Here is a 26,204-nt window from a genome sequence, read left to right as displayed (position 1 = left end):
CTAGGTTCAATGAATCTGGTAACACATTTCACTCGATGTGTATTAACTCGGTATACCATCTTTGCTACTCGGTAGTCATAGAATGTTACTCGGTAGACAACTCGGTGTATACTAAACTTTGTGACTTGTAACTTCTGTAACCAACTGCTCCGTGCTTACTGACTGAATATTTTGGTAGTAATAACCGACTAGAGTATATAGAATGACTTTGGACATAAAACTAATGACAACTTAGTAAATAGTAACAATCTCCCCTTTTGACATTAGTTTTGAAATGTTTGACAAAACTTCTTTCAAAGTCATAACTTAAAAAATCTATATACTTATAAAATTTGACTAAACTGACAGTATATACAATTGTCAATAAACTAGTATACTCAGATATACTCCCCTTATCAATATACTATACATAACTCTGATTATGCATGCACTGTGATCAATATTCTGTATTCACTGCTCGGTTCACTACTCGGTGATCACTGCTCCCCCTGTCAAAATTATTTGTACACTCAAATATGCTGATATGCTCGGTATACTCCTCTGGTATATACTATACTCCCCCTTTTTGACAAACATCAAAACTAGTTACCATTCGGTGGAGGCAACTAGTCAAAAATGGATTTATACTTTGTTCTAGCATTGGTGAGAGCGGCAGAGAGTGCATCCTTGACACTATCCATGAGTGAATTCTAAGTTGTAATATCAACTAACAGTGAAATCAGACCATCTAAAGTGCTTCCCTCTGGCTGAGTGGATAAGGAGGTAGCCTTGTTGATCTGTTCTTGGACGGAGGACAAGTGTGGAATGAATAAGGTTTGAAGAGTCATAATGTCCATCCTTATTTTGTGCTCTTCATTCCTAAGTTCCAATTGTTGAGCCATGAGCGTTTGTAACTTGGTATAGAAATTCTGAATAGAATTTGGCTTAGTGGTCAATTTATTTGAGAGATTGGTGATCTCTGGCTCAATCACTTCTGTTTTATTCTTGATATCTTTAATGAATAAAGAAAATGTACAGATTTTCTGAAATAAATAAAGAATGTGCTTGAGTTGAGGGGACAACTCAACAATAAATTTGACAAGTTTTACTTTACCGATAGCAATGGCTTTTCGTACCTCTTCAATCATTTTTGCAGTGAGCTCTTTGTCCTTCAATTTGCTCAGGTATTCAGATGTGTCTACTCCAGATATCTTGATTTGATTGAGGAGTTCATCCAGTTGAATATGGATGGCTGCATCTTTTGTCATTGTAGCTTCAGGTATCATTTTTGTTAATAGTACTTTGACCTTTTGAAGTACTCTATTTTTCTTTTGTATAGCCATTTGTTTCTCTTATTCTGCTTTGGCTTTGCATAGTTCACTGAATTCAATAAGTGCTTGCCGTTTTAATTTGGATATGTCTACATTGGGCAACACAATTGGTTTTGACAAATCTAACTTGAAACTATGCTTTTTCATTTTCTTTTCTTTAGAGGAGGAGGCTTTCACCGGTTGAACTAATACAAGCGGTTGCTTGGTAGAGGCAACACTTTTGTCAATTTATTTAGCCTCAAATGTAGCCTTCGGTGAATCCTTGCTCGGGGTCTTAGTTGTAACATTGTCAGTACTTGAAGGGGCTTGAGAAGTCTGTTCCCCGGTGGCCTAAGAAGTAGCTTCTCCTTCTATAGACTGGTGACCCTCTTTTCCTTGTTTAGTATCCTGAGGTCTTTCGGTTGAAACATGTTGACTTACCGAAGGATAGGACTTGACTTGTTTCAAAACTGACTCACTTGATACCAGTTTGGCATAAGCATTCCCTTCTATCATTTCTTGTTCCTATACCTCAGTATCCATGACATCCTCATCGGGTTGTATAGTTTCAACGGGATCTTGCTTAGTGATATCCACTATTTCAACTTCACCTTGCTCAACAATACTCTTGATTCGAAAGATTTCTTGCCATTGTTCTTTTGTCTCCTTCTCTACATCAAGATAGAGGTCATTCATCAATTTCAGGGCTCTTTGCTTGAATAGGAAGTTCGTCTGGTAGTTTTTCAGATTATTACTTACTTCATCTACCGACATGTCTGGAAAGAGATGTACCAAACTTCTTTCTCTCATCTATTTTTCTGAGTCCATGGCATATTTCCACCTGTTATCAATATGTAAATACAATTCTTTTGGAAGAGAATTAGTTACTTGCAATGGGACCAATCAGAATTTCAAAAGAGTGCAGAGTACAACTTCTTCTATTTGTCTCTTTTCTGCATCAAATCTGAAGTCATATTTTACATATCTAAATGCTCCAAATCCACCATATTGTTTCAGATTTTTGCAAAAACTATCAACACTATGTACATCTTCCTTTTTACTCTTAACAATCTAAAATTTACTTACGTCTTCAGATTCGGTGTCACTGGACTCTTTATTCAAAATGAGTCTCCGAGTAGGTTTCTTATAAGTTTTTGTTACCTTTGGAACTGCAACATTTTTCTGTTTCTTGCTCGGTGACACTGCAGATGATCTAGTGTTTGGGCACTTTACTGAAGGAGTCGGTGATACCTGTAATGTATCATGTTTCTTCCTTTTCAAAATTTTCCCTTTTGGCAACTAGGTGCTCAATGTAATAGATGCTTCTTGGGCTTCACATTCCTCCTCGATGATGACTTGAACACTCTTGATAGGAGTGGAGGAAGAACCTTCTCCAAATTTCTCCGTTAATGCTTTAATCATTTTAGTTGCTTTCCTTGTAGCCTTTGGTACTACAATGCTCATTTTGAATTTTTCTTTAACTTCTTCATATGTATCGTATCTGATCTCGATAGCATGCCTTAGCAGTGCAAGAAAGGCATCTATCTATTGCTGTGTAATGTCAAAATCAATCTCATAACCCATAGGCGGCAACGATTGAGTTCTTGGTTCTACTGCATTGACATAGTAGTAGTCGGTATCCGCTTCAAAACATATATTGTCCTTATATTTTTCCACTAACTGGGGTGGTATCCTGTGCCTGTTATGCATCTTTTCCTGAAACTTGCTAAAATAATCATCCATAATCTCACTGAAGTTATTACCTAGCTGTTTGATGAAGTCATTGATTTGATGGATGATTGGTCAATGTAGCTCCCAAACTACTTTACCGACTGATGGAAATAATTTCTCAAAGTAGAAAAACATACATACCAAAAGTGATCCAAACTTCAATGTGTTTGCCGAGTTGTTCTTCTTCGGCTTCCTTATGGTGTTGAGATTTTCAAACAGATTTTTCAACAATACTTCGCATAGATCAATCTTCATACCTTTCTTCACAATTTTATAAGCTAAATCAACAACAACACAGGGTACACTATTTTCCCTTGCCGATTGAAAGAAACAATAACCTATGACTCTAATTGCAAACTTCAGCTCTACATCTGTGACATTGTTCAGTTCAGACCTCTGCAATCATATTCAACTCCGGTTAAAGTGATCAATTCCTTCTGTGAAATCATTTTCTGAGCTCAGGCATGGTCAAAAATAGGATAATCGGTGATCAAGTGGATGATTTCCTTGGTGATCTTGAATGGTTGCTCCTCTAACCACATAAAGTCATCATGAACTTTTCTCAAATTTTTTTTAACCCATTGGGTTTTGAAGACTCATGGGTAGGTTAGGGCTTCGGTCAATCCCTTGACTTTAATATGTTCAAACTTGCTATCCAATTTTCCATCAATACACAATTCATCATACGTGTCCTTAATCTGTGTGTGACCTAGTTCCTCAACACAACACTTAGTGAAGAATTTGACATCCTCAACTAATAAAACCCTATTCGGAATGAGTGAAAATGCAGTTTTATCATCCAGTTCAGATGCTACTTTGGGAGGTAGTGAGTATTTCAGTGAGGGCTTCTCAGTGTTCTCAACAACAATGGGTTTCTGAATCTTAGGAGCTATTTCAAACTTTGGATAATCACTAATGAAAGAGCCTTAGGGTTTGAAAATTTTTAACCAGCAGATGCTTTCCACTTAGTAAATATAAAACAGATATTCACAACTGATATGATCAGTTAACTTGCTTGACAATGCATTGTGATTGATATAAATACTTTGAATTTCTCTTCAGAAGAGATTTGATCACCTTTGAATCGCTTCACTCTGCTTTTTGAAAACTTGGTAAGTGTAAAATGACCGTGCAAAAAGCTTTAAGTACACATTTTACCTTATCGGGCTCCGTGTAGTTAGGTCAGAAAACATTAAATGCACTCGGTTCCACTAAACCGATTTACCTTCCTTTTTATGCTTTTATCGAGTAGCCAGGCTTCCTTCATTTACTGACTTGACAGGCTTCTTGCATTTACCGACTTCTCTAGTACTTCAAAAGACTAGATAAAATTTCAAACTTGCTAATCCATCTTAGCTATGCAGATTTTGAATTAAGTACATTATAAAATAGGAACTATTACAATTTAACCTTGAGAGAATGTAGTCCCTTCATACCTTTACCGATTAATTTGGAATAGATGCACCTAACTCGGTAGCTAAGGTGATTTCTTTATTTGACACAATTTCCTTATTTTTCCAAATCATCTGGAATTTGCTTTTTATTTCTTCAACATCTCATCTAGGTTGATCTCTGCAATCTCTAGCCAAGTGTCCAACTTTGTGACAATGAAAACATGCCATACCAAGATTTCTCCATGATCTTTAGTTGTTCACTCCAAACCTTATAAAGCAATTGGCACTTATATGTCCATATCTTCCCCAACATTCACACCATATCCTTGTATTATAATCCCATGGTACTGCAGTATACTATCGTTTAAGATCTATGTGTGTTCGGTAGCCTCTAGTATTTGCTCGGTGTGCATACCACATATAGTTCTTGTGCTTAAACCAACACTTCTCGGTACTGTGTCCATATCTATTGCAGTTTTTACAAAACCCTTTGAATTTTGCCTTCTGATAATTGCTAGCAGAATTTGTCCTACATTGGTTAGACGTGTGACCATATTTATTGCAATTGTAACAATAACCATTGGACCTAGTGACATTCGGTTGCTTACCTTTTTTGATTTGGCACATGTTGGTAGTATGTCCTTGTTTTCCACAGTAGTTGCAAATAGGCTTCTTTCCTTCGATGTTCTTCTTATTTCCAGCTTGCTTTGATGATTCTCCTCTCTCGGTAGCATGGATTCCCTTCTCAGTAGAGTCTTTTCCTTTGTAACCGAGTCCTGCAACTTTGTTGGGTCTTTTTGTATTTAGTTGCTCATCCAACATCTTTGATGCTTCATAACTCTTCTTTAGTGTTTCTTTGGATTTCTTCTTTGTTTCAAGTTCATCGATCAATCTTGATATTTCAAGTTTCAATGCTTGATTCTCATTTTCTTTCAGATTTGCTTCATGATGTGCATAACCCAATTGTTCTGACAAATTTTGTTGAATTCCAATCAACCTTGTGATTTCATCATTCTTTTTAGATACTAATGCTTCAAGCTATTGTTTTTCTCTTTCTAGATCTCTTAATTTATCCTCGGCTGACCTCAATGCATCAAGATTTTCAGTCAGTGCTTTGTTCTTTTCTTTCAATTCTCCAATCATTTCTTTAGTCTCTTTAGATATATTGTTCTCAGATGATGTCTCCATTTGTTCCACCAGCTCTTGAGAGTCTTGTAAATCATCAGACAATCTTCTTCTAACTTTCAGAGATTTTTGCATTTGTTTCTACATGTCAGCAATCACTTGATTAGCATGATCCAATTCATTTTGAAGATTCACAATTCTCTGAGATTGTTTGTAGCCTTCCATTGATAAGATCTTTCTCTTTAGGCAGTTAAACCCTTTTCCAAGATTCAAGCTCTGATACCAATTGTTAGGCCCAATATGGAAAGCTAATGTACTGAGAGGGGAGGGGTGATTCAGTACTTCAAATATTTTCTTCAACAATAACTTTACTATTAAACATAAACCAAAAACTACTGTAACATAATATAATGCTAAAACAAATAAATAACAATCATACATGATTCACTCCATAACACATATATTTTGGTTACACAGAAACTCCTTGTTAGAGAGAAAAACTGCGGTGGGGATGGCACCCACAACTTCACTGCTACAATAATAAAGGTTGCTCGGTTAGAGCTACATGTTTAGTTATTTCTGATAGCTTACCCTGTTAGGAGTATCAAGATATTTAGATCTACCTTGCTAAAGGATTTTACAACACTTATTCTAAATGCTGCACCTAGTTAAAGACTTTACAATTTATAGGCTTTGTTAGAGTCTTTTACCTTGTTAAAGGTTTCTCTTACAACTCAAAATATTACAATCAAAATCTTACAAAATATCTGCAACTTTACATCTGAAATGTTATAGCAGATTCTATGTGTTCAAAATGTAATTACCTTGCTTATAGCATACCTTGGTAAATCATAAATTAACTCGATAAACCTTTCTGTTTACTCTATTCCTTGACTGTTCTCTGAAATCCTTCTCGGTGATCTCTGTGTATCTCTGTCAATCATAATAGTCATAACACTCAGTGCTTTCCCATGATTTTGCTTTTCACATATGTCTTGCTTCTCACACACATTTTTGATCCTCAATTCATGTTGTATAAATAGATCTCTTGTGATGATGATCTTGTCCATGCTTTGATCTTACAAACATGATTCATTAAATGAATAACCATACAAAATTATTTCATTGGATAGATGTCCTCAAAATCATATAAAATATATAAGTGCAATTTCCAATGTGTTAACAATTTCTTGTTCCTTGATCTTTGTAACACGTTTCCCATATGTGTCTAGGTTCAATGAATCTGGTAACATGTTTCACTTGGTGTGTATTAACTCGGTATACCATTTTTGCTGCTTGGTAGTCATAGAACATTACTCAGTAGATAGCTCGGTGTATACTAAACTTTGTGACTTGTAACTTCTGTAATCGACTGCTTTGTGCTTACCGACTGAATATTTTGGTAGTAATAACCGACTAGAGTATATAGAATGACTTTGGACATAAAACTAATGACAACTTAGTAAATAGTAACAGAATTCCATAAACACTTCCAGTTTGCTATATCAATAGAATGCTAATATAAGCCTCTAGTTTTCCCATCTAATATGTTGTATATTATGTGCTCTAAATTAAATCCATTCTAGGTTGTCATTCAATCAATACAGGAATTGAATACAATTGGGATTTGCATAAAGATTTCATTAATGATATGTTATGTTGTCATTGATGTCAATTGAACCGGTAATGATATTATTGTCATTGTTGTATATTGTTACTGTAACCGGCAGGAAGAATTTGTGAGGAGAACCGGTAACTGATGTAAGGTATAAACCTTATCTATTGTTGTAACTTGTAAACCCTACCTGTTGTTTTTGATAAACCCTAACCGATCAAGTTTATTGGTTTATGATCTGATGATGAGCGGTAATGATTATGACATGTATGATCATTGTATGAAGATAATTCAAAGAGATTTTGGCAAGTTTTTGTAACGGTTTTTGTCTAGGGAATGAGAAAATGTATTGCATCTAATACAAAGTGCATGATGAGTTTCAAAGTTCGATGAAGTGGTGATCAAGGGGTGATCAAGGTTTTCTTGATTTATATGCAGAGATTGTTATGTAATCCAATGGTCATACTTGAATCAAATTTGTTTGTAATCTTGATGAGAGTTAGGTTTTTGTTGTGTTACCGACCTAATTGATTTGTATTTAAGGTCGATAAAATTGTTTAGTTGAGAGAGTTGGAAAAAGAGATAGACACAATTTAGTTGAGTGTGGTTGCCTAATCGAATGATGTATCTATAGTTAGCATAAAGGAAGATAGGAGCATGAAATAGATCTGATCAAGCAAGTGTAGTGCTATTCAGGCAGATCAACAAACTCTTGTTGTTTTCTAACAATTACAATAGAATTAAAATCCCCTAATAGGGTAAGCTCTAACAAGCTTGGTACTATTTAAATCCTCTAACAAGGTGATCCATTAGATTGCATTCTCAAATCCTCTACTGAGGTTACTCTTAACCGGGTATTACTTCTAACAAGGCATTTGTAGTCAATCTCTTAACCTGGTGATTCCTAATAGGATCAGTTCTTAACAAGACTATTTGTAAAGCTTTAACAGGCTACGCTTCTAACATGGAAAACTTCAGAAGAGTTCAGATATTATCTTGTGAGTCTCATCTCACCGTGGTTTTTACCTATTTTGGGTTTCCACGTCAAAAATATTTGTGTCAAGTGGTGAATGTTTTTGTGGTTATGTTTTCATGATTGATTTACTTAACTACTTAACTATTCTGATAAGTCATGATAACCGGAAGCATTGAGAAATGAAGAAGTTGTTTATTGTTAATTTGTTGTAGCAGACAACCGGTTTAGCTTATGAGTTTTTATCTTAAAAACATTATTTCATTGTGAGTTCTAAGTTTACATTGAGAGATTGATTGGTGAGGTTTGTATTAGTTTGTATGAATTGTTAGATTACTTCTCTTTGACTAGAATGCATCCATAGATTTACCCTATCATCCAAACACATTAGGGTTTGGGGAAGGAAACATGAGAAGTTCATCTTGAAGCCACTCCCACATTAAGCCATTAAATTTTTTTCCCAAAAAATGGGGCTATTGAAGGTAAGTGAAACGATATTAAATTTTATGTTCCACTTTAGTTACTTAAAAATTTATTTTGTTAAAACTCAACTTAATTTTGTCCTGAATTTCTTATTTCAAATTTGCTTCTAATTTATTTATTTATTTGGAGACTCATTTTGCCTCCAATATAACTGTCTAGAAATGACTTGTGAGAGTTCAAGAGACTTTCTCGTGGTCATCAATCACAATTGGTCCATATGAAGACAATCCAACACTAAGTAAACATCAAATATTAAACAGATGATCCTAGATGACATTTGGTGGGATCATCTGGAATCTCTTTAGTTTTCCAACCCATTGTGAGTATTGTAGACACTAAAATTGGTAAACGTCTGTGGTCTATTTTTAACCCAATCGTGCGTATAGTATTTATTATTCACACGATCCTATCTCGTTTCCTCTTTCCCATTCTTCTATCTAGATCACATCATTTTCTCCCCATTTTAAGTTTGGGATATCATTTTGACCTAAAATTTATGCCCTTGATGTCAGTTTGTTCCCATTTCGATCTTGTGATGTTGATTTGTCTCTAAACTTGTCCCGATTAGGTCAATTTGCTTCCTTTTTGACTATTTTTCTATCTAGATCGCATCATTTTCTCCCCATTTTGAGTTTATGACATCATTTTACTAGTTTTGTTGGTTAGAGAAGGAATGATTTTCATGTTATTTAAGTTTGTGATTATCTTAGATCGATTTCATGCAATGGTTTGATTTCTTAACCCAATTTTTTTTCTGATCTACATCTCATGAACCCAATGTGAACCACACATCTAATTTAACTTTCCTGCAAGTTTCTAATTATGTGCAAGTGTTCGAGATTCAATTTTCATCAGAAATCGACTTTTTCATCTTTCATGTTCCTAAAAACCAGATCTGCGCACTTAGCACCTAGAACTGTGTAGTTGGTTTTTGAAGATCTAATGCGTGCATGCAGGGTTTGAGGATGATATGAATGTCTTTTTTTATCAAATTTATTAATTAAGGGATTAAAATGAACCGCAAGTTTCACATATCCTAATTAGGAGGTTAATTTACCCTTTCATTTTAGTTTACAACTTGCACATAGCTTTAACTAGGAGGATAATTTACCCTTTCATTTCAGTTTACAACTTGCACATATCTTAATAGAGGGTCAATTAACCTTTCAATTCCATTTTACAAATCTCACATAGCTTAAGTAAGCATGGACTGAGCAACAATTCTCATCTTTTCATTTGCAAAGGTTAAAATGAATAACAACTTGCACATAACTTAGTCAAGAGGTCAATTAACCTTTCAATTTTAGTTACAATCTCATGTAACTTAAATAGGAAGGTTGAATGAATCACAAAGTATATTTTATCTCACAACATTGCAAAAATCATTTCTCATTTAGTCTAATTAGAATATCATCCTGCATTTAGATGTCAATTTGGCTAAAATCTGAAAATTAATCAAAATGGTTCTCCTTGGTGAGGACGACCCCACTATGCTTGAGCCCAACCTAGGCTTTCAAGATGAACAAAAAAAATTATCTCTGAGTTAAATATCCTTTCTTGGAACACAAAAACTAGCTTGGTAGATTACATGAATACAAACTTTGTCTTAGATGGAGAGGAAGAAAGAGCACAACTTCTCGAAAAAGTTTTACGTAGAGAACAAAAATAATAATGACGATGAGAACAAGAACAAGAACAAGTTTTTCAAGAAGTTCCCACACCTCCTCAATAGGATTGACACTATCAATAATTTTATGCTCAATTTAGTGTTTTACATCATCAATTTCCAAAATTGATTTGAATTACTTTATGATTTGCAGGTGGAAACTAGAGTTGTGTAGACGGTCTACAAAACTACGTAGTTGGTGCATCTTGCAGTGTAGTTGGCACATTCTGCTACGCCATTGGCCCTTTGTACTTACACACTTAGCCCTCTGTACTTGTGCAGTTGGTAAGTATAGGTGATTTCTAGATTAGGGTTTTTCAATTGATTTACAGAGATTTCAACTTTGTTTTGGCATAAGATTTTCTATGTTACTGATCAGTTTGTGCAATATTTTTGCATCTGTAGGATGAAGATCAAAATAAATCAGACTACTAACTTGTTTGGTGCAGGAGGATTGTCAAAGACTTGAAACCCAAACAATTTGTGTGTTTAATTTTTCTTTAGATTATCTCACCATTGATTTGTTTAAAGGGAATGAATGTGTGTCTTCAGTGTTTTGAGATCTTGCTCATTTTGTAGGGTGGACCCATTATTACATCGAGTATCTTCTCTACCCACCTTTGAGGTCTCAGATGAAAGAGAAAGGTGACAAGAACACCCACTTTTATTTTATTAAACAAATAGATTGATAGGGATTTCATCACCTCACATGGTATTTCAAAATTGAGATGCTTCGGGGATTCGATTACCTCATAGTAATTTCAAGCGATATTTCTCTTTGGGCCACTATATAAAAGACTTTGCCAAGAAGTTTCTTGTGTTGAATATCCGAGCAATTGAGAGGGGGGGTGAATCAATTGATAACACAAATTTGTTTTAAACTTAATTCATAGATCTAAAATAATTAGCAAAATTAATAAGATAGATAAACATCAAAGCATATGTGCATAACAAATCAAACACAAGAGACACCAAAATTTACGTGAAAAACCCAAGAAGGGAAAACCATGGAGAATGCTAATTCTCAATATGTATACACTAGTTAAGGTGACTTTTACAAAGGATGGCTCACTTCTAGGATGCTCACTACAGGCGTGTTCATTTCCTAGAAAGGATCAATGCTAGAGGGCTCACTGCCTAGAAAGGATCAATACTAGAGGGCTCACTGCCCAGAAAGAGGTTCACTATCGAAGAGAGAAATATATAAGAAAATCCACCACTGAAACACAGTCTGCACTATTGGAACTGCTTCTGATATCAAGCTGCATCACAACTCAACACAATAAAAACATTAATTTAATCTTTCTTGTCTTCAACACAAAAAGACACACACAACTCATCCAAATCAACCTCTATATATATTGTCTCTAGAAAAACATGATCCTCAATGTCAGCCAAGACAAGGATCCAAAATAGGTCTCCACTAAATATTTCAGTGGTGAAAAGGAATGAGAAGTAGAGCCCATTGCAATGTTCCTCATAGAACATATCAACACGTTGTACACACTTTGCTAAAGATGGACCCAAAATATTATTGATAAGCTATGAAATCACCATAGCACAATCTCAACTTCCAGACCAAGATCTTAACTTTTGAGTTAAATTGGACCCAAGAATAGCACCGAATAACATTAGCAACACATCTTTAGAAAATCCAAGTCATTCGGGAAATCTGGGAAACCTCCAAATACACAACACCATCTCATACATACGTTGTTTCTCAACATACCACATCTGGACCTAATCCGACCCACATGATTTGACATCAATGACAACATATAACATAATGCTAAGAATCTCCCCCTTTGTCATTGATGACAAAATCCATCGAGACAAATTTTTTTTATACAAACATTATACTCTCTCTCCCCCTTTCACAACAATGACAAAGGCGGGCAAAAAATCCCCCTAATAAAATCACTCCTGCTCCCCCTGAGAGGAAGCACCCAAGTATCATTCCAGAAAAGAATATGGAAGCTACTCATTGAACCAATGCATATTAGTTCAAACTAGAAAGGGGTAATACCTCTAACTTCTATCGAAGATACTCAAAAGTATCTTTGCACAATGTCTTAGTGAATATATTTGCAATATGTTCTTTTGTGGGTACATACTTAAGTCTGACTTCATTGTCCAACACGTTTTCTCTCAAGAAGTGGTACTTGATAGATATATGCTTTGTTCTGGAATGTTGTACCAAATTATTTGAAATGTTTATTGTACTGGTATTGTCACACATGATTGAGATAAGGTCATCAAACTTAACACCAATGTCCTTCAAAGTCTACTTCATCCATAATATTTGTGTGCAACATGAAGATGCTTCTATATATTCTGCTTCTGTTGTAGGTAGAAACACAAAGTCTTGCTTCTTACTCAACCAAGCAACCAACCAAGAGCCAAGAAAGAATGCTCCTCCACTTTTTTCTTTTTTCTGTAATCAACACTTCCGGCCTAGTCTGCATCTGTATAAGTTGTCAAGGTAAAATGTGAGCTGCTGGGATACCACAAACCAAATTCTTCTATTCCTTTCATATATCTGAAAATTCTCTTTACTACAACAACATGTGATTCTTTTGGTTCTTGTTGAAATTTGGCTGCCAAGCATATTGCATACATGATATCCAGTCTGGTAGCAGTCAAATATAACAATCCTCCAATCATTGACCTAAACTAACTTGCATCCTCCTTAGGAGATTTTTTATCTTTGGTTAATTTACATCTAGTGGTCATAGGTGTACACATCAGTTTGGAATTTTCCAACCCAAACTTCTTTAACAACTCCTTAATATACTTAGACTCAGAAATAAAAAATCCTTTATCATTGTAATTGACTCGCAAACTAAGAAATAAATTTAACTCACCAATCATGGACATCTCAAATTCTTTCTACATCTCACTAGAAAATCTTCTGCACATGCCTTCATTTCCTCCAAATATTATTTCATCAACATATACCACAACAATTATGATCTTACCTAAATCAGTCTTGAAATATAGATTGTTGTTAGCCGAACCTTTCTGAAATCCTTAATCAGTTAGGTACTTGTCTAACCTTCCATACTAGGCTCTATGGGCTTGTTTCAGTCTATACAAAGCCTTTTTCAATCTACAAACAATCTTTGGATCATCTCTTAACTTGAAACCTTCTAGTTGTTCAATGTAAACTTCTTCTTTCAATTCTCCATTTAAGAATGTTGATTTTACATCCATCTGATAGACCTTGAAATCCTTGAATGTTACAAATGCTAGGAACATTATGATTGCCTCCATTTGAGCAACCGGGGTATAAGTCTCATCAAAGTCAATGCCTTCAATTTGAGTATATCCTTTGCAAACTAACCTTGCCTTGTTTATTACAACCTTTCCATCTTCACCCAACTTGTTTCAGAATATCCATTTAGTTCCAACCACATTCTTATCTTTCAGTCTGTTAACCAATTCCCATGTCTGATTTTTCTCAATCTAATCCAATTCCTCTTTCATTTCCTTCTTCCAATAAGGTTATCCAATGATGAAATTATAGAATAGTGTGAGGACTCAGATATCCCTGAATTGCACTTTTACAATTTTTTACATAAGTAAATAAATGAATAGAAATCAATTTACTAGTGTGCTCTCGAGCCTAGAGCTCCTGCAAAGAACTTGGAATTCTAAAGATAGTTTCCATGCCACCCAAGCACATGGTAACAACAAGGTCCACTTAGACATGCTAGGAGATATCCACACAGATCACAAGCATACTCATAGGTCTAAATAAGCGAGAGTAGGCTTACACTCATGCCAATCATAATGCATACATATAAGTACGAACTACATAAAATAATCACTTAACCATGAATAGAATATGAGTAAGGTTAGACATACACTAGGTATAACATCTGGAACAATCAAAAGGACAAGGAAACTAGTGAGAGAAAATGAGTGTTATTTCAAATTTCAAAGAGATAGCTTGCGGAGAAGTGTACATACGCCCTTCACAATGCAAAATGAAGTACTTGTTTTCTTGAATTTAAATCTATAAAGGGAATTCCTATTTTATCATAGGGGTGAGCATGGAATCCAAATCCAAAAGAATAAACCAAAGGAGGAAAGAGAGGGATACCTCGAGTTTGTTTGCACAAACAAACAAACAAGACTCACAAAAATCCAAGAGAGAGGGAGAGAGAGAAAGAAGGACAACACATTATAAAAATTCCCAATCCAACTCCTATCTCATTTCTTCAAATCCCATGCAAATCCATTCATAATTGTCCTCCCAATTTCACAAAGATAATTTTGTTGAAAGAGGGTTTTGGTGAAAATCTATTTCTTCCCAAAACAAAATAAATAAAGAAAAGTGCCTTTCCTTTTATTTTATTCCAATTAGTCCCTTTTCAATTCTTTATGTTTTTATTTTCACTTTATAGTTCCTCATTATTTCCCCAATATTCAATTAAATAAGAAATTAAGTCATTCAACAAAATTCATTTGGACTATATTTTGTAGAAATAATCATTAAACAAAAAATGTAATCATTCTTCCCAAAAAATGTTTAATCTAAATAAAACACACAATATTAATTTATTTGTAATATTTTAAATCAAATATATGAAATCATTCCCACTCAATGAATTATTGAAATATAAATAGCTTAATTTATTTTCACTTTTCACCACTTTTTCAAAACATGGAATTGTATTGTTGAATAACATTTGAATCATTTTAATTCATAACATTCAATTTTTTTAAAATAAGTAAATTCTTTTAAAACTGCTTTCAAATGTTATTTAACAATATAATTCCATATTTTAATGTAGCATGGAATCATATTGTTGCTTTAATAGAATTATATTGTTGGATGATGATTATGACTAAGAAACCAATAGTGATTTCTTTCATTATGAATAATTGCATTAATTTATTTTAGGGGAGCATCATGCCAAAATGAATAAGTTCTTAAAAAAATCTATTGAATGAAGGCCTCAAAAGCTGACAAAAAAATCCCATTACATTGTAAGTTGACCTGAAATCCCCTTTTTGCTATCTTTGATGGATCTTATTATATAGATTTCTCTAATAATCAATTTGTCTAGTCTTTGAAAGAATAGGAGAACATCATATAATTACATCAAGAGGCATAACACAATAATAGCACCCAAAGATCTTATCCGTGTCATTTTTTGAAAGAGGCAAGTTTCTAATTCATTAACGACGTAAATCAAGGCATTTATTTTTTCAAATTAACATTTTTATATTAAAGTTGAATAAAATAATTAAATGCCTCGATATATAGGCATAATGTATATATCTTAAAATCAAAGATATATATGCTAGTATTTATTTACACTTCCTCATAGTGCAATGATACAAAACAAGTACAAATAAAATATTAATATCAAACTGGTCAATACCAAGTCTCCAAAAGATTGTCTTTGGAATCAATTTTATATGTTTTTGAATGATGTTTCTGATCTCACTTAGTGATCCATCACTAAAAAGAGGATAAAGCTCTCCTCTTCTTGATGATGGATTTTCGAGTGCGATCTAAATTTTGATTCAAAAATACAAACTTGATTTTGAAAGTAATATAACATATACATATACATAAAATTAAAAGTTCATACAGGCCTTAAACCGACATACTCAAAATTTTAGAATTCTTGAAGAAATCAACACCAGAAATTAGAAAGAGAGGAGCCAAAGCCTCCTATCAGCTTCTGAGAAAAAAAATTTGGTCCTATAAACAGAGTGCAAATATCAAGAGGACAAGGAAGAGCATATCTCTTCTTGTTTCCAGAAAAAAAACTATAGCTCAGGCACTCTCCGCACACGACCACGATCCCAGTGACCACCACCCTGAGGCCTGCCTCTGCTGCGAACTGAACCACTTCCAGCTTCACATGTGAACAAATTGCTGATATCTTCACCCAAACTCTTCCACTAAAATATTTTACAACTAGGAGAAATCAAAATGAACTCGTCCTCTATTGATCATAAAGAAAGAGATTGAAGGAGTTGTTGTTTCATGATAAAATATTTATGCAGAACCAAAAAATAAAACTAATGAAAAGATTCATATTTACAGTTTTTGTAAATGGTACGATTTTTAACTTTGTTTTATTCTAATATGATGTTAGAGCTATTATATTATTTATTTTATTCAATTCTCATTATAAGACTGTTGATAGCTACTAATGAAACATACCTGTTGAATCAATGAAAAAGTCTGTTTGAAATATATATTTTGAAAGAAGATTTTATATCATTTACAAAGCAAGATAGTCTGTTTGAAATATATATTTTGATGAGAGATTTTATATCATCTACAAAATCGTATAACTACCTAATATGAAAGAAGAACGAAACTTCAAACTGAAACCTCGAGCATTTATATTTTTTATTTCAACACCTTCTCTTCCATGGGAAGTGGATAATATGCTGACTGAATTTCTACCAGTTGATTAAATAGCCATGGCAGAATTTCTGTCAACTTGCCATTAAACCTCTCCATCACAAATTTTGATAACACAGCTTCTCATCACGTGACCAAAATATTGCCACTTGCGAGTATCCCATTGGTCGCCCTTCTCATAATTTCCAACAAACATTTTAAATTAGCATGTCATCAGAGTTCTTAGACAAGTGCAATTGAATAATTTAAAGACAAAGCTGACGAGATGGATTAAAATATACACCTTTGATTGGACGACAATTTTAGTAAGAAACAGAGATGCCTCTGCATGGGAGTGAATTGAAACGAGCTCCAATTGTTCTGCTCTCAAATGATCCAGTACCCTCCTTATCAGAGCTGCTGGGCATGAAACCACATCTTTCTCTACACTTATTCTCATCTTCACTTGGCAGGGCACATCCTTAAATTCCTCAAAAATAATTCCATCGCTATTGTAAAGGACTGTGTTCTTTGAATTAAATGACTGCTGGTGGGAATCGAACCCACTACTTCCTTCCAAAGTCTTGATCTGGTTTTCTAGCTGAGCAACACGGAGTTTTAAGTCCCTCAAATATTTTTCAGTATTTGCCAGTATTGAATACTTGTCAGGCTGTAGACACAAGATTAAAAAGTCCAATTTTTAGAAGAAGACATTACAAGAATAAAGCATTGGTAGATTTTGTAATTTAAAAAAAAAAAAACCTTATAAATGGGTGACGAGATAAGCGGGTTTGATTTGGTAAAATTTATAGTTGTGTGTATTTGAGTTGTAGTATTGAGATAGATAATCTCTCAAAAAGTTCCGATGCTTCAACCATGTGAGCATTACCTAACTGCAATGATTATGAGAAGTCTTAATCCACATATCAGTACATTACAAGTATTCAAAAAAGAAAAAAACTGTAGCAAATGGGATGGTAAGCTAAGTGGGCTTGGTCTTGGAGGAAATCTATGGTTAAAGCGTATTTGAGTTGAAATAGTATTGAGATTTCTGATCTTTCTGAAAGTTCTGATGCTTCACTCATATGAACATCACCTATATGCAATAGTTGTTAAATGAATCATTCATGAAAATTCTCATGAGAAATAATTTTATGCGAACTTCTACTCATGAAATATGAGTTCCAAAACCTGCCCTTAACCGTGGATGTTTGTTCATGGGTTCCCAAAATAAACTCCGTATATGTAAATTGACTATCACATGTCTGCAACTTAAACTCTGAAGAAAAATGATAGTAATGCAATGGCTACTAATTGAAACCATTTCAGAGATTGACATGAAAACAAAGTTACTTAAATTCAAACTCTGCAGGATTTCTAGATGTGAGAAGCCAAGAGATCAAAGAAAAACAAAAAGATATTCTCAGAAATAGACAACGAAATAAAAATTTAGCAATACCTTAGAACTTCCAGCTGGTACAAGAGAGTAAAGATTTGTGAAAAGTTTTTTCAGTCTGACTCTTCTGTTCCTCTCTGCCATCATATGCTGAATGTTTGACCTATCGTGAGAACCAGTATTTGATTTCTCACATTGATTATCATTGGGAGCACGACCACGAGAATCCCTTAAACTTGACATTAGCAAGGAATTTTTTCTGTTCTCCTCGATTTGGCTCAAAAACCTAAAACATCTCTTGTGCAAAATATGACCGGGAGTGAAAAAATCAGAGGTAGCCTTTGGATCAGCTTTTATGTATTCTCTAAAGGCACTGTGTGAGGAAGAATTATGGGTAGTAGGTGCGGGCACAATTAGAAAGGAGGAATTGCTAGAAAGCTGGTCATCTAATTGACAAAAATCCTGCATATTGTATTGTTCAGAGGAAGTGGAGTAGCAATGGGTTTCAGTACTTGTGTAAGGAGAAAGGGAAAGAAGCTCAAAAATCTCATCGCCCATTACACTCATTTGATGACCCAAGTCGTTATAACAAGCATTTTGAAGCCCGGTATATATATTACTGCTTGTACTGAATGCATACTGGGTTGCCATTACTTCCAACTTTAATGGAGATCTCAAGCTGGGTGGATTCTATCTGTCATCTACAGGCTGTATATATATTATAACTATGCGAATTCATTCGTTATATAGGGTTTAAATTTTTTGGCACGTTCTTATGTGTACACATGCAAAGGTCAGTCTCAAAGTTATTGTCACTTTAGGCAAGTTGGTTGTTGGGAGGTCCCACTTCATTCCACCTTAATGTACATAGGGTCCTTATCCTACATTAAGTTTTGACTTGTTTAGGTCATATGTAAGGTAATGTTTATCATCTTTTTGGATACACATTTGATCGTAATTATTATTATATTTTTGGATGGAAATCAGTAGGGGCAGTCCAATGACTTGGAGCTTACAACAAACAAATGAATCTAATTAGTCAAAGTTGAACCTTGGACTTGTATGGGAAGAATCCAAAGCCTTAACACAATCTTACCAACTATTTAGGCTAGCGACGAACTCCCATTTGATAAATATATACACCTAAAAATGATTAGAGATAATTAAATAAATATTAATTATTTATTTAATGGCTTGATTCTTCTATTAACAAATAAATTGAATAATTTATTTATCTAATTCATATATCTTATTTCTCTAAACCAATTTATTAATTAATTAAAATTCATCATAATTCTTCTATTAAAGTCAATCTTAATTAAATAATCCTAAAATTATTTAATTAATCACCTAACCGAAGTCTTCATTTCTAAAATCCACATCATCCCCCATCTCACTTCTCACATCATGTCACCTTATCACCATGTGGCTAAACAAATTAATCATTTTAATATTTAATTCCACAATTATTTTCAACATCATCCCTAGTCAATAGGATGGGGAGACTTATGTGTCCTATTTCCTATATTCTCTCTCACATCTCTATACATCTTAGAGGGTGGTTTTGTCCACATCAACTTGGTCAAAGTGACTCAATGTGCACTTGTCTTGGGAAGCCTAAATATTCTCCAACCTCCCTAGATTGTTGACTCCTTCATGTCTTGGAAAACCTATATTCTCTCCAACAATCCTACACCTTTGGAGTCTTCATCCTTGGTCAAGGTGAGCATGTTGCCCTGTGGTTTCTTTTTCTACCTTGTCCTCCATCTTGTCATCATAGGAGGAACATCTTCCCCCTTTCTCTTTCACATCTCAACCAAATTCATCTCAACTGTTCATGAACTCAAAATTCACTCTCAACCATTGATCTTTGCCACCTTGGATTTTAGCCATCGAAAATCTATAAAAGGAAGCCTTCATGAAGCCAGTTACTATTAGAGCATTTGAGCATTCTAGTTTTCTAGCAAACAAACCATTTACAAAGTGTAGACACCTAAATTTGATTAATTTAATTAATTGAAGTTAGCTATCATAAATGCTATTAAATTATATAATTACACATTATTTAATTAATTAGTGTTCCCTCCTAGCTAATTAATTTTGTTAATTATGCTATAGTCCTCCTTTAATTAATTAATTGACAATCATAAATCAATTAATTAATTAAATTCGATCCCTTCTTCTATTAAATAAATCAAATGCATAGTTTGACTATTTAATTCATTTTTGTCATTTCTCTTAATATCCCTTATGAAATTAATTAATTAAATTAATTTGTTTCCTCACATGTCTCCTAACTTAAACCTTCATCTAACTCCTCCTCTAACTTAACCCATTAACTAACCTTGGGTTTTAGTCATATTTTTATTTCTTCCAACTACTTTCCCACCCCATATGTGTGTATTCCTAAATATCTCAAGTCATGGAAATATCATGGAATTAATTAATTAAATTAATTCTATTTCCTCACACGTCTCCTAACTTTAAACCTCATCTAACTCTTCCTCTAACTTAACCCATTAACTAACCTTAGGTTTTACTCATCCTTTTATTATTTCTTCCAACTTCTCCCCCCCCCCCCCCCCACTATGTGTGTATTCCTAAATATCCCAAGTCATGAAAATATGAAAATATCCTCATTTTTTGGGGGAACCATATTCTTAAAATTTGGGAAAATATTCCAAATATCCTAAACCATGGGAATATCTCTATTTTGTAATCTCTTTTGGAATAGAACCTTCCAATTTAGGTGTCTCATTTCCAAATAGGCATGTGTCCTCAAGGACACATGTCATTCCTTTAAGTAACACATTATCTTCTTAAAGACACATTTCATTTCCATCCATGACATTTTCCTTTCTCAAGGACAAGTGTCTCTTTTTCATGACTCTTCTTCTCCCAACTTCGCCTATTTAATCCCCTCATTTTCCTCCACAATCCATCCACTTTCACATTCTCATAAAGTTTATATGCCATTTTAGCTACCCACTTTCATTTTCATACCCTCATAATGCAGAAAAGCTCACTCATCTTTTTTGCATAATCACATCTATTTAGCATAGCATTTTGTATCGCGTCTTGCTTAATTTTCATCTTTGCTTTCACTATCATGAAGCACAATCAAGTATCTACTATAGACACCTAAAATTATCCTCTTTAATCAAATAAATAAAAATATTTATTTAATTAATTCATTTTAGCCTCTTCTAGCCCTTTTTCTAATATAAATAAATACTTTTATTTATTTAAATTGTCCTTTTCCTAAAATTAAATAAATATTTTATTTATTTCATTGATCCCACTTCTTCTATTAATTAAATAAATTTTTATTTATTTAATTAATTCATTAGCTTTTTCTTCTATGATACAAGTCACTTATCTCTTACCTACCCCCTTCATCATTTTATTATCTCTTCTACCTACCCTTTAATCTTAGCCGACCATTTATCCTCTTCACCTTTTAATCTTATCCCTCCATTTCCTAAAGTGTCTTCTATATACGATGACACTTCCTTCATTATCAACCCTAATCACCTAATCACCTAATCAAGCCTAGTTTTTGTGATCAAGCTATCAACCACAATCCGTTCTTTATTGAGCTCTTGTGCACACATAAAATCTAAGAGCAAATATATCATATAAGATCAATGGAGATAGGAGACAATGGAGATTGAAACCCTACTTGACACGTGAATGGTAATATTGTTTTATTTTAATTATTTGCATGATCTTAGGTATCTCTATTGGTGTATGGTAGATGTTTCATTGTAGGACTTAGATTGTTTGTGGTTGAACCTTTATGATTTTATAGTAGGTTTTCATCATCAAATTTTCACTGTATACATCTACCATATAGCAAGAACACATCAGATCAAGGGACAATCAAATCGAAGGAGGAATATAGATTTTGCACTTTAATTTTTGTTTATTTAGTTTTTCTTCCTTCTTAGCATCTTATTATTGAGTGTGGTTGAAATATATGTCTATTAATTATCTTGTTTATCTTTTCAATAGTTTACATTCACATTTTTTTACATACAAAAAGTGTGCCTTTGGCTTTAGATAATAACATTTAGCAGATTTTCATATTATCATAGTAGTTTCATCCTCTCATTGCATTATCTTCATCATTATAATTATAGTTGCATCATAGTTTCACTCCATTGCATTTCACAATACCACATAGTCCATTCAACTCATTGTCATCTTGAAGCAATATCTATGCATTCTAAGAGAAATCTTAAACAACAAGATCAAATTTGATAGGACACAATGGAACATGCATGAATGTATAACTTTAAAGTTACTCAAGTTTAATTTGTTTCATTGGTGATTTGGTTACTTTGTAATATTTTATAGTCTTGTGGTATCTTAGTTTATTAATCTTATAGTAAGATAGATTTACATGTCACAATAATAATTACTAATTGATTAAAATTTAAAATTATATTATATTCTAAATTTTATATCAATTTATATTATATTTAAAATTCTAACTAATTAATAAATATAGTTAAATGTGTATCCAAAATTTTGGATGGATAGTATATTATGTGGATATTTCAAATGTTATTTTTATTTGTGTTTTATATTAGCCACTCTTTGTATTCAACTGGATGTCTTGACTTTGAGCATGTTTTTGATTAAGGAACAAAAAGGTTTTGAAGGGACCCAAAACCCTTTGACATAGAGCAATTACAAAAAACTGTTTTAAGATATAGCCATCTTAAAAATAGCAGCCATGGGACAGCAAAAAGCCACAAACTAGGAACACAACAACAAAAAAGGAGATCCTAATTCATATTTTGAAAGCCTCCATGGCCTCAGCTTGTAGCTATGGCATGTGAGGGTAATCTTTTTCAATTCATGTATATCTTGATTAGGAGCTTTCTTCTTCAAGTTAGCTCTAGTTCTTTGGAAGGACCCCTATTTTCATCTTGTTTCTTCTCAATAGACTCCACATCAATCATCATCCCTTCCCAATGGAGGCCTGAGATAGTTTCCCAACCATAGTGTTTATGCTTTCCACTGAACTCTTCACAACTTTGTGGTTGTAAGTTACCAAGGAAATGAGATTATAATTAACTTTCTAGAACTTATTTTCTAGTTGTTTCAATATTTCAACATACTCTTTCTTTAGTTTCTCCTTTGGGTTTAAAATTATACTGTCAGTTTTTCTTAAGATCATTAACTATGCTCATAGTCTTCTGCATGGACTCAACAATAAATTTCCTATGTTCAACACTCCACTATTCAGCATAGTGGTTGTCCTTAATTGGTCACAACACAGAGTTTAACATTAATATATTTAATTTCATTAAAGACCCACTTATGCATTTTGAAATTATCAACTGCAAAGTCACGAGCAATAGCCAGAACATCACCAGGGTTCTCTTTGTCCATACTAAGATAAGGGGAATTCACATTGAGGTCTTTTGGAAAAGGGGATCTATCATTCCTATTTATAATAGGCTCTGACTTATCCAACATGACATTGTAGGAAGGCCTAGAATTAGAATTAGAAATGGAAATAGGGGATGGTCTACTCCTCTTAGCCCTTTGGCTTTGCTTCAAATTAACTTCTAGCTTAGAGTTAGAATCCTCCAAGTCCGTATTCCACTCCTCCTCCTCAGAAGAGAGACTCACAGACTCATCCTCCTCGGTATCATTTGAGGAATCTTAAATTCTAGTGGATGAAGAGGGTTGTGATTTGATATGCTAAAGATAAGTAACAACAAACCCCTATGGAGGACCAGGTTTTTCTTGTTCTTCCTTTGGTTTTTAATACTATCATTGATGGAAGCTAGCAGAAAGAAAGGGAAAGAGATTTGTACCTTATTCCTAAAGTGAATCAACAAAAAAAAATGGTGCCCAAAAGCCCTATTGAACCTAACATCTAGGGTAATCTATTTCAAGAGAATAATAAGTACAGAATGCCAAATGAATTTAATATTACCTGTATCATAGCTTCTCTTGTCAACTTTGGCCAATTTCTTCCTCTCCTTCTCATCTTTGGAAAATTTTTTGACTGCTACATCCAACATTTTCATGTCTCTGTAAAATTTGGCTCCATCCATGGACAAACCAGTGACCTTTGAAATTAGTTTTTCATCAATCTCCAATTTCTTTCCACACATCTAAATATGCCCCTCCTTCAAACCCTTTGGTAATTTTCTAGCAACACTAACATTGAAGCCATGAAGCCTTTCGATGAAAGGGGTAAGACCATTATGTTCCAAAATTCGTCAGATGGTAATATTATTTTTGAACTCTTCACAATTCAAGGGTTCGACCATTCACCTCTCACCACCCATGGTTGTAGAAATGGTAGAAATGTACAGAGAGAGAAAACCCTAGAAGAACTTAGTTACCACCTAGAAAGTGTGTGAAGCTCTGAAGCAATTAATTAAAATATCTCTACACTTAATAATGGTTAGGACCATATTTTCATGGTATGATATCATCAATCATAAGAAGGGTTGGTTCTTCTAACTTGGGACAAATAATGTGTCAACAAGGCCTTAACATCTGCAGAAACACTATAGACATGGGTATGAACTTTTTGGAAGGTCCTTATTATTTTCATGGATTTCTTAATCCATCTTTCAATAGTATAAGAGGGTTTTTGATGGTATTTTAAACATTGAATAATATTGTTAGGATCCCCCTCTAGCCACACCAAATTGGCATTAATGCTCTTAGCCAACCTCAAGCCATGGAAAGTCACAACAACTTCAACAAGGTTAGTGTGACATCCCAAGGGGAGTGCCTTGACTTTGAGCATGTTGATATGATTAATAGTATGTTAAAAATATTATTTTTTATACTTTAACAATTCCAATTATTCTCTCACCCATCTCTACTAATCTACACATAAATGCAATAAAAGCTAAAATTGTTGTCATAATTGCCAAATTCAAAATTTCTTGTTTGTTGTCAACACAAAAAAGATCTCCCTAATTGAATGGAAATTGTGTCATGGAAGGGAACCTATTTATAAAAGTTTAGGCTCTTCATGCCTATTCAAAATCTTTTTTATTTCAAACATTATGATTGAGTAATTGTACTGAAGCTCAAAGTGACTATGTAACTATGTGGGGAAAGTAGGCCATATTATCAAGATTCCAATGTTTGTTGACCTAAAATCTAACCCTTCTTAATTTGATTAATTGTGTTGTGGAGGTGAACTTGAACTTATGATGGTTTAAGGTCTCCATGGTTGTTTGAAACCTTTTTTTGTTTTGAACATTATGATTTGGAAATCATACAAAGGTCAAGATAATTATGTAACTACATGTGGGTATGGGAAGTAGACCATAGTGGGCCAAGATCGAAATGCTTGTTGATGTGCAATCCTACCCTACTTAAATTGAAGGAGTTTACATATGTTTTTGTAGGGTTTTGTTATAGAGTTATTTGTTTCTTTGTAATTGCCTAATGTAATACATCTAAACTTAATCATATTTTTCATATAAATTAAATTAAAGTCTATGCTAATATTTCCAAAGATATCTTTGTTGATTATAGATTAAAAAAATAGTGATAAGACTTGTGTGGTAGCTCTTGTATGGAGCATAATATTATATATAGATTCTAATTTCTTTTGATCCCTGTTTTTTTCTCTTTAATTAGCTCTTAGATTTTTTTTCCATCATATATTTCATATAAATTAAATTAAATTTTATGATAAATTTTCCAAGATATTTTTGTTGATAATAGATTAAAAGAAATAGTGATAAGAATTGTGTGGCAGCTCTTGTATGGAACATATTATCATATATAGATTCAAATTGCTTTTGATCCTTATATTATTATCTCTTAGAAGTTTTTTCCTCATATTATTGGAGATAATAAAGGATGCATTATGTTTCATATTCACTATGTTTGTTCATATAGTTGAACATTTTCTTATAGTTGCAATGAGAAGCCCAAAAATCAAGTTATAGTATTCTTCTTAGGTACCAATGGTTGCATGTTATGGGAGTTTTTCCCTCCACTCAACATCAATGTGCAAAAGTTTGGCATTAAAGGAAACTCTTCCATATACCTCTTGATCTTGAACCATACAACATGTAACCAATATAGTTCCAATAATTAATTACACAAAATCATCCATAGGATACATTCATGCCATAAATTAGGACCTACTCCTTTGTATT

At 33.6% G+C, this 26,204-nt stretch overlaps 1 protein-coding gene across 1 annotated transcript in view; it reads right to left on the bottom strand.

The window, feature by feature from the left end:
• Window positions 1-18,696, bottom strand: part of LOC131857538 (uncharacterized) — a 52,375-nt gene extending 33,679 nt beyond the window's left edge. The window contains exons 1-3 of the mRNA XM_059210204.1: window positions 18,109-18,696; window positions 16,933-17,319; window positions 16,079-16,198 (exon numbers count right to left, since the gene is read on the bottom strand). Of these exons, the coding sequence (XP_059066187.1) occupies window positions 16,079-16,198; window positions 16,933-17,319; window positions 18,109-18,696 (1,095 nt within the window). The remainder of the gene's footprint in view (window positions 1-16,078; window positions 16,199-16,932; window positions 17,320-18,108) is intronic.
• Between the last annotated feature and the right edge of the window lie 7,508 nt (window positions 18,697-26,204).

Source organism: Cryptomeria japonica, chromosome 8, assembly GCF_030272615.1.
Source record: "Cryptomeria japonica chromosome 8, Sugi_1.0, whole genome shotgun sequence".
Classification (NCBI taxonomy): domain Eukaryota; kingdom Viridiplantae; phylum Streptophyta; class Pinopsida; order Cupressales; family Cupressaceae; genus Cryptomeria; species Cryptomeria japonica.
The sequence above is the reverse complement of the archived record's forward strand: the minus strand, read 5'-3'. Positions and strand labels throughout refer to the sequence as shown.